Source organism: Engystomops pustulosus, chromosome 2, assembly GCF_040894005.1.
Source record: "Engystomops pustulosus chromosome 2, aEngPut4.maternal, whole genome shotgun sequence".
NCBI classification, from domain to species: Eukaryota; Metazoa; Chordata; class Amphibia; order Anura; family Leptodactylidae; genus Engystomops; species Engystomops pustulosus.
In genome coordinates, this window is record NC_092412.1 from 139,886,680 (window position 1) to 139,902,760 (window position 16,081).

Here is a 16,081-nt window from a genome sequence, read left to right on the forward strand (position 1 = left end):
GACCATGTTATCCAGAGTTTACCAGCAGCGCAGAGCGATTGTAGACTGCCAAATTCCTTCCACCAGAACTGGTAGTCAGGTCAGTCAGCTTCCTCAAGTCTACAATGAGGAGTGGACGTGGATGTCTGATATCTGTCAGGTGCTGAGTAACTTTGAGGAGTCAACACAGATGGTCAGTGGTGATGCCGCCATCATCAGCCTCACCATCCCGCTGCTTGGCCTGTTGAAAAACTCTCTGGTCAGCATGAAGTCGGAAGCTTTGCGCTCGTCACAAGAGACGGGGGAAGAAGATTCCCTTGTTGATAGCCAAAGCACCCTTTGTTTCTCAGCGCATATCGGAGGAGGTGGAGGTGGAGGAGGATGAGGAGGAAGAGGAGGAGAATGTTGGCGAGACAGAAGAGGGGACTATTGTTCAGTCCTTCACTGTTCAGCGTGTATGGGCAGAAGAAGAGGAGTTGGAGGAGGAGGAAATGGACAGTCAGGCCAGTGAGGGGAGTGAAATCTTGCGCGTTGGGACTCTGGCGCATATGGTAGATTTCATGCTAAGCTGCCTATCCCGTGACCCTCGCGTTCAAAGAATTTATTCCAGCACCGATTACTGGGTATTCACTCTCCTGGACCCACGGTACAAGCAAAATCTTTCCACTCTCATCCCTGGAGAGGAAAGGAGTGTGAGAATGCATGAATACCAGCAGGCCCTGGTGCACAAGCTGAAACAGTATTTCCCTTCTGACAGCGCTAGCGGCAGAGGGCGTACTTCTGCGGGACAAGTAGCGAGGGAGAGTAGGCGACCAGGCAGCTTGTCCAGCACTGGCAGGGGTACGCTTTACAAGGCCTTTGCCAGTTTTATGTCACCCCAGCAAGACACTGTCACCTGTCCCCAGTCTCGGCAGAGTAGGGCTGATCTTTACAGAAAGATGGTGAGGGAGTACGTAGCTGACCATACCATCGTCCTAAATGATCACACAGCTCCCTACAAATACTGGGTTTCAAAGCTGGACATGTGGCACGAACTGGCGCTGTACGCCTTGGAGGTTCTTGCCTGCCCTGCCGCTAGCGTGTTGTCCGAGCGGGTTTTCAGTGCAGCTGGTGGCATCTTTACCGATAAGCGTACACGCCTGTCGACTGACAGCGCTGACAGGCTGACGCTTATCAAGATGAATAAAGCCTGGATTTCTCCGCATTTCCATTCTCCACCAGGTGAAAGAAGCTGAACCTGAATAATGTATGCACTCCTCCTCCTCATTGTCCTCCTTCTCCTCCTCTTTGTACAGTAAAGCAGAGGAAACTGGCAATTTTTTTGCTAGGGCCAACTGGCTCTGGCTAAAGTACTCTATGTATTTAATTTTTCTGGAGGGCCAACTACCCTGTCCTCTGTTTTAAACAATTTTTGGGAGTGCCACATACAGGCACTCAATCTATGTAATTTTTCTGGAGGACCAGCTACCTGCTCCTCTGGTTTGAAAAACATTTTTGGACTGCCACATACAGGCACTCAATTTATTTAATCTTTTTGGAGGACCAGCTACCTGCTCCTCTGGTTTGAAAACTTTTTTGGACTGCCACATACAGGCACTCAATCTATGTAATTTTTCTGGAGGACCAGCTACCTGCTCCTCTGGTTTGAAAACTTTTTTGGACTGCCACATACAGGCACTATCCAAATTACATTGTCTCCATAGCAGCCTCCACACGTTGTCTTTTTAGCTGCCTTCACACGTTGTCTCCATTGCTACCTCCACACGTCATCGCCATAGCTGCCTCCAAAAGTAGTCCATATAGCTGCCTCCATACATGGTCCCCTTATCAAACGAGCTGTGTCAGGCAGAATTTTGGGTTGTTTTCATGGCTTCCACATCAAACTTGTTAACTTTGTCGCCACCCTGCTGTGTAATCCACAAAATATACTGGCAAACTTTTATCATTTACCAATATTATTTCAGCGCTTCTTGCGCATCTGTTTACATTCCCCTCACCCGCCATATCCTAAACTTATAAGAACGCTACTACACTTGATCTTATACAAAAGGTTCTTAGAAGTGCTGTTTGGGGAGTAGCCTAGAGACAGGGGCTTGGATTGGCGAAAGCTCGCCTGGCAGCGGAGCGCCAGCTCCATCCCAAGATCCAACTAACATAGTTTTAACTGCAGCACCTTTAATCTACTACTAGTTCACTGCCTCCATACATGGTACCCTTATCAAACGAGCTGTGTCAGGCAGAATTTTGGGTTGTTTTCATGGCTTCCTCATCAAACTTGTTAACTTTGTCGCCACCCTGCTGTGTAATCCACAAAATATACTGGCAAACTTTTATCATTTACCGATATTATTTGAGCGCTTCTTGCTCACCTCCTTTGGTTCCTCTCTGCCACCCATTGGTTTGAAGCCTGAGTCCATTTGGGGTATGTTGCCAAGACACTCTCTAGCCTGCCGCTGCTGCCGCTGCCTCTGCATGCCATCCCCTATAGTGTCAGGGTCAATTATTGGATGTTTTAGATGCTATCTAGCCTCATTCGGTCACTCTGTCATTGCCATGCTGTTGCCCATAGTTTTGGCATAATGGTGCGATTAAGCAGCCTCAGAGGCATCCATGCATGCTGCCCCTGCTGTTTCCTGTCCATTTCCGTGGTGTTTCCATCCTTTTCTGAGGTTCCCAGGTGCTTGGCCAAGCTTCCCTGTGCAGATCCTTGGTCCCCTTGAAAAATGCTCGAGTCTCCCATTGACTTCAATGGGGCTCGTTATTCGAGACGAGCACTCGAGCATCGGGAAAAGTTTGTCTCGAATAACGAGTACCCGAGCATTTTAGTGCTCGCTCATCTCTAATGTGAACCTATCCCCAGTTAGCTTGGGAATAAAAGATTGGGAAATGGAGGGGGTGAAAGAGAGGGGGGTTACAGGTAGGACAAATGGAGCAGCCTGAGATGGCTTCCTGGCTCCAAATTCTGTAAAAGGTGAAAAAAAAGTGAAAAAATTTCTGAATCTCAGTGGATCCAATAGAGTAATGTACATGCTGGCTTAGCCAGAGACATGGCGTTGCTTTATCTTTGAGCTTCCCACAGTGGTCCATTCTGGACATCAGGGGTTTGATGTTTGTTGTAGGACACTTCTAGGGACCATTTTGCTATAGGGTTCTTGGCTTCTGCAGGAGAATTTGCCACGTGGTTTTGGCCCTCTTTGGATATGACCAATTTAACTGTGAATCCCCAATTTTATTTAATTCCATGTTCCCTACGTTTGAGAGTAGCATCTGATAAATCTGCATATAATGTTTGTGAATCTTTCTGGTAGTGAGATATCCACGTTGGTTGCTTGCAGCAGTTGTTCTTTAAATGAAAAAAGTGAAGTTGTGCAATTATACCCCTTGGAACAGTGTTAGGGAGGTTATTGGGTTTTGGAAAGCGGTGAGCCCTATCAATGATCATATCTCTCTGCTCAGTATCAGCAATAGGGCTTAGAAATAATCCATAAGAAACTAGTTGATTTGTTCATTAGTGACCGTTTCTGGGATACTATGGAAATCAGCCAATTTGAGTACAATTGCCATTATATTCTCATCAGTCTCATTTTGAGAATCCACCAAGATGTTGTGTGCCTTAGTAAAATTGTCCATTTTATCTTCTAAGCAGACTTAATGTCCTTTTGCAGCGTGTCTCTCAATTCTTCCAAGATGGCTCTCAGACTAGCTTAGCTAATAAAATGATCATATTAAGAGGGAGTGGAGGCTTTGTACATTTACATGTCTGAGGGCCCTGTAAGTTGGTGCTTGTGCCGTGAAAAGCATGTGCTGATGCCTGAAGACGGAGGTGCCTCAGATGTACATATTCCGGTGCCATCTTGATTTCTGCTTATTGGGGAGAAGAAGTCTGGCATTTTCGTAGTGTTTGTCCTTCTCGATCTGAAGGGTGGAATCACCGTCTTTGCCGGTTTGAGACGCTTCTAATGTCGGAGCTGAGAGGACTATGCTGTCATACTCTTCGGCTACCGCCCCCCCCCACCCCCTGACTTTTCATATATACATGTGGAATTTTTCTTTTTAAAACATTGAAATTCCAAAAATATACTTAACATAAAAACAGGGTGTGAAAGTTGGATGACTTTGCTTCCTTTAAATGGCTGTCTCAGACAAAAGATACTGGCCCACATTTATTTAAGCATTTGCACAAGTTTTCTGTCTGACTCTGAACTAGAAAGAATGTGCAAGCTGCTTGCACATGTATTTATAAAGTGTTTGCACCAGTTTTGTGTCGTGGCTGCACTGTGTCCGACAAGACAGAAAAAATGTGTGCCTGAAGTTGCTTGTTAGCGATTAGTCAAATTGTGCGCCATATTTCTGTTCGACATGCACTAAAATTGTGTCTGTGCCCCAATTCTTTAGCAGGAATAAAATGCACCAAAATAAAAATGTTGCACATTTCCAGAGTAGTGCAGGGGGTGTCAGATTCATGAAGAACTTGGCACAATCTGCACACTCCACAGGCAAACTGCACATAGTATAGAATATAGCCTCCAGGGTTCAAATGTATGGATGGCATCGAGAAGTTGTTATCACAATATGTTCTTCCCTTTCTACCTGTCCAGTGCTGAGTCCCGGCCACTTATCAACCCATCCATAATATATAATTCTGTCCAACTCTGCAGGGACTTGCTGACTGTATACATTAGGTTTCTGTATACCAAAACTCTATTTCTATGTTTTACTTTAGGTTGGGACATTTCCTCAATGTTGCCCTGTGTAGATATGTTACTCTGTCCCTTTGTCCTTGTCCTGTTAAAATAAATTCTAGTTACTATTGAAAATTGTGAAATAAAAAAATATTACAGTCGGTACTTGTACATTATAAGTATACTGATAAGCAGATAAGAATGTTATCTGCACTGTAAAATGTTCTCTGGGACATTCATTGTAGAGTAAAAAAAATGACCAGTTCAGACTAGAACTTTGGAATGCAAGTGTGTCAACTTAAGATTATTTGATTCAAAACCAAGTTACTGCCATCTACAACTGGAAGATATTTATCAAACTGTTCCAGACAGTTTCCGCACATCTGTTTCAGCATCATCCTCTGTTCATGGAGCACAACTGAGAATGCGCTTGAGTAATCATGTCTTTCTTTTCCATTTTCCAAAATAACCTGTAAACACCTGACTATGTGTGCTGGCTAATCCGAGGTATAGATCAGTAGATGAATGCAATCAAAAGTGCATAATGCAAAGAAAAGGTAAATCCTACATAAAGCCTGGATACATTACGCTACACACGGAACCATGATGTTCCAGTCGGTAAGGGAAAGGTCAATCAATAAAGCAGCGGAGTAATGGTGGAGGGGGTGGAGGGCTCCCCACGCGTTCCGTCTCCTATTAGGAGACTTCCTCAGGGGTAGAAGTGCCTCCTCGAGTGCCAAGCTCCCTTATATGCCTCTGTCCTACCTGCCTCCAGGTGCATTCGAGTCCGGCTGGGATCGCGTGCGGTCCCGCAATCAACACAGCGCATGCGCCGGAAGTGACGTAGTGTAGTCACATGTATCGCGATACTGGGTTGCCAAGCAATCACTGTGAGCGTCTGTAGTTACAGACGCATCACAGGGAAACGCCGCGATCGTTCGTACATACATTGTGAATTGAGTAGGCCTTGTAGACTCAACATATCCATATTACATAGCATAATGATAGTTAGAATGGTAACCCACGGTAGGTCAATAAAAATAATATCTATGTATTTTTAAATACTCTGAGTCCATCAGTCCAAGTTAGATCGGTCCAAAAAAGTCCATAAGGATGGGGGATGCAGAGAGGAATTCGTCCAGGGGTGTGTGAGTATTGGCACATATTTCACTTGAGGCAAGATCGGTTATACGTTGGTAGGTATCAGCAGTTTGCCGCATCCTTGTGCGGCAGCTGCATTAGATGCTTCAATGGAACACATACCACAATTCGATAATTAGATGGGTGAGCATGTAAAAAAGCAAGCAACAAGAATTAGTACATTGGGAGTGACAAACAATGTGCGTGAGTTTAACTGAACTACGAGAGTCCCAGGAAAAGACTGTATCAGGGCTGTAAGAGTCCAGAGGCTATAGGGGGCATAGGGCCCAGAAAAGGTGATGTGAGGTCCCACTAATCTATGGTGCAGAGCAATGAAATTGTGTACAGAATTAAAGACATACTGAAACGAGATATTTAAGGAAAAAAAGAGAAAAGGAGAGAAAATGGAGGTGAGTGAATACTAAATTAAATAAGTGCATAAGGCCTAGTATGGTCAATAGGCCCTGGTAAGTGTCCTATAATAAGGGAGAAGTGACCCAAAGAAGTAAGTATAAGTGAAATGCTTAAACAAGAAACTCACCCACTTAACAATGTAAGGGGAGGTGTCTGGTGTTGAAGACCTCCGATTGTCAAAGATCATCCAGTAAGGTGTGTTCAAGTCCATCAAGGATGTAGTTCATCTGCTCTTATAAAAACCTTGGGAAAAGTGTGATCCCACGTTGGAAATGCTGGAAAGGTGCTGCTGTAACCGTTTTCTAAGTTACTGCGTGGTCTGCCCTACGTAGATCTTCCGACATGGGCATATAAGGGCGTAGATGACGTTCCTAGTTTTGCAGTTCACATAGTTCCGCAGGGTAAAGATCTCGTCCCAGAGGGCGGGTAGGTCGAATGAAATGACTGTTGGACAGGTTGTCCTTAAATTTTTTTTTGCCCGTCTCGCTATCAGTGTCGGTTTCTCTGAAATCAGAGATCGTATTCGAGGCTCTGCTCGAAGAATGCTCCAATTCTTGGACAAGATCGTCCGGATGTTGGACCACTGATTATTGTAGGTTGTGACCCCCCCTAAGTGAAACTCAGTTATTTTCTTCTTTTGAGTCAATAGGTCTCCCCTTTCGGCGTCTCGGGCTCGAAGGTAAGCCCTAGAGACAGTCTTCTTGGGGTAACCCCTGTTGAGGATTCTTCCTGTCAATTCTCGTGCATTTCTTCGGAAATCACTTTGTAAGGAACAATTCCTTTTAACATGCATAAATTGGCCCACAGGTATGCCAGTTTTCAGATGATGTGGATGAGAACTGTTATGGTGGAGTAGACTATTCGTTGAGGTCTTCTTACGGAACAAGTCTGTAATTAATCCACCGTTGCTCTTTGTTATTTTCAGGTCCAAAAAATCGACTGTCACCACGTATTCACCAACGTCTGTGTGTGTTGAATTTTCTGGATGAGATTCGTGGAGTCCCGTATATACGAAGGTAATGCCAATACCAGAGTCTGTGTTCGCTGGTGACTCGTTCTCTGGTAGAAGGTCTAAAATAGGTCCCGAAAAGTCTGGCGGTCGGTTTCCGGTACTTCGTCCAGTAAGGATGCTTGTTGATAGAGCACCTTAAAGGCCAGTTAAAACATTCTGTTCAGCAGAAGAGAGTGTGTAATTTGAAAGGTTAATAATCTGTAATTCGTTCTTGTTGGGGGGGCTATTTCCTATGGAGTTGGTTGTTAGTTCTTGTTCCTCCATTTGTCCCGTTTGTATGAGGGAGACGGACCCCCGTAACGAGGGGTTCTTTTCTTTTGGTTTATAAGATCCCTGTTTGCCCCTTCTGATCTTGTGTCTCCTTTGCTTGAGTCTGTGGCAAAAAAATCCTCACTAGAGTACTGTTCAGTTTGTCAGTCGTGGTCACTCTGCTAGTGGTGAATCTACGGTTCCCCTTGTGTGTCCATTTGTAGGCCCTATCTTTATCAAAATCCAACTTATCTCTGCGCATCCTATCTTTTTTCTTCTAGAGAGTATCCTTCTCCATCCTCTCTACCATCTCCTGTAATTGTGCCTGAAAGGGTAGTACTAGCTTTACTTTGTCAAATGTTGTCAGTTTATTCTCTAGTTCTTTAAACTATCAGCAAAACTGTTGAAGCTCATGAGTCTTGACATGGACTTCACATGTATTGTACCATGGTGTACTGCAAACTATTGGTCACACCCATACTATTAGATGGTCACATGTATCATAGTTTTTGGGCTGCCACTTTTTCAAGTTTCCTGAAGTTGGCCAGCTTAATCATTGCAATGTATATTAAGTTTTTCCCTTTGTGATACATGTGATGAGTTGCCTGTTTAGTCTCACTTTTGCTACTTTTTGTGGTGTGTGACATTTTAGTCCCAAAAGTAAGTCTGGGTCTAGCTTGCTCTGTTTTGGGACTTATTAGGTAAAAGAATAAGAACAATTTCAGAGCCCAAAAGTCTCACAAGTTGAACAAACATCTGGGATACAAAGATAAATCTGGCAACTGCATTAAATCCTTGAGGCAGCTAGGTTTATCTCAGTTGACGTAACAGTCCACATTTGCACAATTACATCACTGGAGCAAAAGCTTACAGGAGGTTTCGGATGCATGCATCTCCCACAGCCTCTATTGGATGCCACTGAGCTTAAACTGCTCTATTTAGCAGAAAGAAGGATTAAAAAGCAAAGACTCCTGTGCTTTTTCATCCAGTCTTTTCTCCTTGATCCGATATATACTGAGCAGACAAAGGTAAAAAGGAAGCCTCCGTCTGCCGGTATATGTCTATGGTCACAATGAGCATATATGCTGGGAGCTTTCCTGGTGTTTAAGCTGAACATAAAACTAATCTGAACACTGTCTTAGTTGATGAATATGTTCAGTAATGTAGACTATTTTTCATAAAGCATAACATTTCAGAATTTTCTTTGGTTTGCTAGAACATCCATTGTTTCCAATGAACAACAATCAAATCACTCATTTAAAAAAGAAAAACTGAAAAACAAAAAATGATGTTTCTTAAATATGGTGAAAATCAGTTGTCATTTCCTTCTTGTTGGTGGCTATTGCAATATGAATTAAAAAGGCAGTATAGGACTCCTTAAAGATCATGAAAGATCCAAGTCCATACCAGTGCGTAGAACTTCACTCCTAAGTCAATCCAAAAAATCTCCTTTACAAGCTATTTGCAAGACAAAATTCTTTATTTTTGTGCAATATAAAGGTCATGATACCACTTTATTTGACAACATAAAAATGTAAAAATAAATACATTTAATTTGAAATATAAACAATGATGGATACAAAACATTTATAGGCAAATTTACACATCACAACAAGCCAATATGTAACTTGGCTATCATAAATATGCCATGCTGGTCCACATTCCATTTGGTAAACTTTCTTCTCTCATGTAATACATTTATGAATTACAGTACCAAGTATGATTTAAAACATTGGCTGCATGTGTTTAAGTAATTTTTTTGCCTCAACACTTAAGACAATACTCCAGGTATTGGAGCATATACAGCAGCCTTAGATTTTCTGTTTTCTGCATCAACCTTTTCAGCTTTGCTGGTTAGATTGGGATAGGGTTAGCACAGAATTTAAAAATAGCAGCTGTCCTCCAAACAAGTACCACACCTGCACACTGTTTTTGTATGGGATTGTATGTCATCACAATCCACAACTATAGATTTGAGCTGCACTGTTATAGCAGTAATGTGTTTCTTACAATCGCCATAGATAGATGACAGTTCGATTGTACTATTTGTGCTCTACATAAGAATGATAACAAATGAAATAAATACATATAAACATATTGCATGAAAAAGATAAAGCAAGTTACTCTTGCTTTATCATTAAGTACTCTATCATTAAGACACTTTTGTATCTTAAAAATGTCTCACAATTTCTGTGACTTTTTCCAACCCACTCCACTTTTCGAGACAACTTACTCTAACTTTATCACATAAATCCAGATATGCTAGACAGATCAAAGTCGCAAATATAGGCTGGAATTCACTCAGTTCCCTATTGGAGTAGTAGCCTGACTGCTTTGACTGTGTTTTACATGAGAATAAAAGATGATTTTTCAGAAGTGCTGGCATGTAGAAATATGCAACAAGGATTAAACATCACATACACTGTTGGTGGGCTTAGGGGGATAAAGGGATGACATAGTTGAATATCTATTGCAGACATTACCACAAGTATCAAGCTATCTAAGCCGCTATAATAAATATGATGTGCAAAAAAGCTTCTAAGACAGTCTGAAAACCTGGCATAACAGCTTGCCAAATGGGCACCATTCAATTTAGACAAGCCAATGGACTAAGAGAATTCAAAGTTTCCATGTGTTTTAGAATCTGTTTTGTGACCCATCACCAGATTTATGGAACTTGGAACCATGATTGTGCTGTGGCTATGGTGGCTGCCAACCCTCTACCTCTTTTTGTGGTAGAAAATGATGCTTACATTTGAAAGAAGCTCTTTATTTAAATTCAACTAGGGTGTAAAAATCATAGTTGGAAATATGACCGTATATGATTGTTATACAAGTTCAGCGACCTTTATGAAATGATGTACCCTTTAAGTTTATGAGTGCAACCTTTAGACATTGGTTTCTTAAGTAGATGATAAGATAAAACACAATAGCCAAGAATGGTATAAAATGTGACAGCTTGGGAATTCTCACAGCTGTTCACATCTACATGATGTTTCCTAAAAGCACACTTTGTGATGCATGTGCTACATGCAATATAGATTAGAGAGGACAAGAATGGTAAACAGTACTATGTCAATGTGATATGAAATATGTCTTCATTTGTCCTTGAATATCACATATAAACCTTGTTTGTGTGTTTTTCTCATATTTCGAGGGTAATAAAAGTACACCATTCATGTTTTAAGATGTGAATCATTTTTCTATTTCTTGTAATGAAAGTATCTAAAACCTATCTTCTGACTCTTTATTTGCTTTGTTCGATGAAGGCCACCCTAAGCAAGCTAATGATTGGCAGAGCATTATTCAGAATTCTTGTTTTTTATCATTGCCCAACGAATGAAGGGCAAATAACACAAATCAAGTAAATACTCATTTGTCGTCTCACATCATCTTTTATACATCATAAACAATGGAAACCATAGCAAAATCTATCAGGTCATCTAGGCCTTAGGCTGAGTTTCCATGTTCAGGTTTTATCATTTCTACATTTATTTTCTCCCTTTATAATCCACGTCTCTTTTTGGCTTCTGAAACTGCATGCAAAAACTTAAATATAGAAACACAGAGTAAAGGTATTTTAATAAGTTCTGATCAACCAATATAATTTCATTGATGCTTATCAGGGGCTGAATAATGCCCTGTGTAAGGGGCCTTCACTGTTCTGAGTTCCCGCCTTGGGATATTCATAATTTTACTTTAATTTAGTTTCAGGGGGTGTTATGTGGATGTTTGGCAGCATTTCTATCTCTTCATTCACTTTGTTGTTGACATTGAACATTTCTTGTTTTTGGAGATAAGCTACAACATTAGACTGGCTTTTATGTTTCATATTCTCACAACATCTTTTAGAAACTAAATATCCTATTTCACAGAGGTTAAGTAGGATGCAAACAACAGTAGTTACAACCATGAATAAGGTGAAAATATTTTTTTCAGTGGGTCTTGATATAAAACAATCTACAATATTTGGACATGGAGGCAATGAGCACTTGACAATTCTGGGCAAAGCATAGTCCTTGTAGAGGTGATGAAAGATGTAGAGGAAAACTGAATCCACTAAAGCTTTTGTTATAAGGCTCATAAGGTAGGTCCACCACAAACCTCCCCTCTTCTTTCCTGTGTGTATGTAAAGTCTTCCACAATCCTCTCCCTGTCTTTCCCTATGTTTTCTTTCTCGATCCTCCCTGTAAGCCACATGCATGAGAACAAGAAGAGATGGACATGTAACCAAAATAAGCTGGAGAGCCCAAAGCCTTATATGGGAAACAGGGAAGTAGTGATCATAGCAAACGTTATGGCACCCTGGCTGTTTTGTATTACAATCAAATTCCCCTTGTTCATCAGCCCATACTCTTTCAGCTGCCACCACATATACCAGTAACCGGAAGACAAAGACTACTGACATCCATAGGCGTCCAAATGCTGTAGAGAACTGACTTGCTCCACTGAGAAGACCTTGGAAAATCCCCCAGTTCATGGTTTATTTGATGAACACTGCTGTTGTTATTCACTAGTTCAAAATCTTTGCTTCTTCACGCTCAATACCATTTTATATATATATATGTAGCACATGTATTTGGAACTTGATATTCTAATAAATAGGATTTTTTGTATGGTGAAAATGTTCTGTTACTGCTCTGTTCATTATCTGGAATTAAAAAGGAAAGCGAAAAAGTTCTTGTTACCAAATTTTAGGCATATATATACATTTTCAATATGATTTAGTTGACTTAATATGTACAATACAATGCATTATACAGTACTATACATGACAGAGATTTATTTACTTAAAGTCCTTTTACCCTGCAGAAATTTGAAAAAATTCACCATTGTTTTCAGACAGCAAGTTTTTTTTACCCAAATTAGTTACTTACTAACATTTACCATGTCCTTACATTGTGCTGACATACTTTTTTAAATGTTATTTTATTTTATTATGATGTTAGAAAAGTTACACATTGAACAGCAGTTGTTCCAAATTTTCAAGGAAATTTCAGAATGAATTTCTATACAAGCTTTAAAAATCCTATTTATTAGAAAATCCCCAGAAATCCCCCATTTAAGGAAAAACTGTGCACTCTCAAACTATTTGAAACAGCATGTAGGAATAGTTAGCAGGTATGTAGAGACTTACTGCCATTACATTGAGACTGTGCTGCCTACAGTTCAGAGTCTGTTCCTTATGGAATAGATGTACTGCTTTTATCCTGCATCATGTTATTAGGATTCCTGAAAAAATCATGCTTGATGTTAAAGGGTCAATGTTTTCCATATCCCATCCTGGAAAAATATATTTGCAAATTTCCTGGAAGGTGTGAAGCAGCTTGTCAACAAACCAATAATGCTTTATTCGAACAATTTCTGCTGAGAGGTTTCCTTAAAAATTCTGCTCCAAAAATAGCTTGTAATATTTAAATTCTCCTCAGCTTGTAATATTAGATGACTTTGAAGGCTAAGTCGTGGCTGGATTTATGGCCTGTTAATAAAAAACTGGTTTCCATTACCTTTAGGCTAAAGATGTAGGTTTTAAACATTTTGAGAGTGCCCCTTTAACTAGTATAAGCTTTAGAAAAGGGGTTGTCACACAACACAAAGTTGTCCCCTTTCCATAGGATCCACTGGCCCTGTCAGTGAATGTGCATTACTGGTGTTCTGTTCACTTCTATATGGCTGCTGAAGATGAAAATTAAAAGAATACTGGACATGCATGTGCACTGGCATTGTATGCACAGCCAGGATTTCGGAGGAAATGTACAAAACAATGGGGGAGATTTTTTCAAAGTGTCCTAAGTTAAGACTAGACAGTCTTTTGCTGTAGCAGTTTTATCACTGAGTCTGAAGCTGGATGATAAATCTGGTGTAGTGTAAGACTGTCTAGTTGTACTTTGCTATCTCCTATTAGATGACTAAGTTCAAGCCAGGAATCTGTTATTCTTGCACGTTAGCATCATTTTTGGCGCACTGACATTTTGAAACCATGTCCCTCTTCATACAAGTCATACAACTGCTGGAAACGATCATGAGAAATGTGGCGCAGAATGTCTTGGTGCAAATTATGACAGAATGATAAAGTACATTACACATACATATTCTATGCTTCTTCACTACTACCATATTTAATGACTACAAGGAAGATACATTTATACAGCTAGTCAGACTACAGTGTGATTTCAGCATCTATACTTGCTATGAAAGACCAGACTTGGAAAAAGATTTAAGCTGTTGCATCGCTTTGTGGTGACCTTTTAACTTGGCTGGACCACATAAGAGTTTAGTTGTCCAGATAAGCGCTTGCTCCTGTAAAGTAAAGTTGCCTGAACCTGTTGATTTCTTCAAGCTTGCCTGGTCATCTTATGTGTATAAGTTGCCTCTATGTGCTCTCATGAGAAATGAAGTTGTAGAAATGAATGTGGAATACAATGTCAGATCCTTTTATTCTCTGGGTAGCCATAATTCTGCCAAAGAGTAATCCCTGTCAACCAAATGAGTTTTCAACCAAATGATATTACAAATGTATGGGCACTTGTCGTTTTTCAGATGATGAATGGCATAGTAAAGACTTGAGATCTGGTTTTAACAGTTATACACAAAAACATCTGTTCAAAAAAGACTTCACTAACCTCAGAAATGAGTGGCCAATTATGGAATTACAATCATTAGTCAGATTATATCTAATTAATTTATGGATTAAAATAACATATCTTATAAATAATTAAAATGTAACCTGATATCATGATAAGACTAACAAACAATGACATGTCAAACTCATTCTATAAACATAATAATATATTCTGAATATACTGTAATTTCAAGCATGTTTCAGAAACATAATAATATACTGTAACTGCAGTGTCTGACTTTGGAGCTGTCCTGTCCCCATGTCCTTATACCTCCCACACTAACAATCCTATAAAATTCAGCTAAGGGACAGTAAGTAATACACATACCTTTATAGGGTGCTTTAAGGTTCCCATGAGAATAAAAACCAAGAATGGAATTGCTGTATTATAATTCAGATAAAAAAGAATATTTTCTCAGACTTTCTTCAATTGTAAACCAAAGATTCAAAGTCCCAGGGAGTGCCACTTTTTTTTTCTTCATACAAGCACAGAAGAAACCGGATCTTTCAGTTTTACAGCCAATCTGTGGGAAGAGTGCAAGTGGAGGTGTGTTCTATAATTCCTAAAGAAACACGAGGGAAGGCTTTAACCCTTGCACTGCAGACAAAAAAACTATACTGAAGGTACAGACATACTGGGAGTTGTAGTTTCTCAGCAGCTGGAAAGCCATACTTCTTTAAAATGAATAGACCTAACCTATAGCATAGATGTTAATAAATCCCTATATTATGCCATAAAATGTTATGCCCATTTTTCTATTTTTTATTTCAGTTTTTTTCCTTATTGCAATTAAAACACGATAAAATGGGATGAGTAACATATTTATTGCAGCATGAGGCTTTCATTCAGCATCATATTAGGTGGATATCGGGGGTTATTTATCATACACTCATGTTTATGATATCATATGCCAGCATATGATACCCCCACCAAGCATGTGGCCTCTTGGTATATTTGGCGGGGGGCCTGTGCAGCGTTTATTTCTACACCAAGCGCTGGCTGCAGTGACAGGAACGACCCACACAGACCCACTCCCTGGTAGTTGGGCCCCCCTTCTACAGCATAAAAGGCATATGTAGAAAAATATATAGCACCCACTTAAGGAATTTAAATAGAGCATCTTTCTGTTATACGGTGCCACCCTATCAATGCCTTTGAATGTGGCCAATAACAAAATAATAAAAGTCCTTATAGTGAACCCAATGATAGCTCTGCTGCCATGTCTTCCGGGCATGTTGTTGCGCCACCTTTGTCAAAGAGGATGCATGCAGAGATGTGCTTCATCATTCTCCTAATGCATAAACAATATACCTGCTCATATGCCACATGTGTGAAATTATCAACTCTGCAATTTTATAATCTGCAGCATATGACAATTATTAGCCTTTTGCCACTTTTTCCTTCTGCTGGAGTTTCTGTGGAATGTCTACAGAAATTTTGTCAGAGCATAAGAGAGCCTCAATTTGGGGCTCAAAGAAAAGAATACTAGAGATTATTAATTGTAGAAAAAAAACACATATGCCAACATGTACCCTATGTCCTTTACGAAGCAGTAAATGAATTTTTTTTTTACCTTAGACCTTCTTTAAAGGAAATCAACCATCAAAATCAAACATGATAAACCAGGGACATCAACTCATAGATTGGGGCATTGTGACTGTGGTAATATTTTGTGGTAATATTTGTCATCCATGGCCTCCATCCTTCTAATATCAACTTTTAAAACGATGCTAATGAAGCAGAAGGACTTCTGGATGTGATACCAGGGCCCCTTCGTTCTGTAACTTCACAGGCTGTTGCACTGTGCAGGAGCACTTCCCTTGAAATTTCTACTTCTCTGAGATTACAGTAGGCAGAGGGATGGGGAACTGCTGAGGGAGCAAGGGGGGGGGGGGGGGTAGTGTAGCAGCCTGTGAAGCGGCAGCTTCATAGGAATTATGTTAATTGATTTTAAAAAATATAAGAAGATTACCACAATCACA

The 16,081-nt window shown here is 40.3% G+C and overlaps 1 protein-coding gene across 1 annotated transcript; it reads right to left on the reverse strand.

The window, feature by feature from the left end:
- Positions 1-8,937: 8,937 nt before the first annotated feature.
- LOC140118603 (gap junction beta-4 protein-like) lies at positions 8,938-14,608 on the reverse strand. Its single transcript, XM_072136723.1, has 2 exons — positions 14,427-14,608; positions 8,938-12,127 (listed from the first exon to the last, which is right to left on the reverse strand). The coding sequence occupies exon 2, from the start codon at positions 11,954-11,956 to the stop codon at positions 11,171-11,173; it is 786 nt and encodes a 261-aa protein (XP_071992824.1). The 5' UTR covers positions 11,957-12,127; positions 14,427-14,608; the 3' UTR covers positions 8,938-11,170.
- Between the last annotated feature and the right edge of the window lie 1,473 nt (positions 14,609-16,081).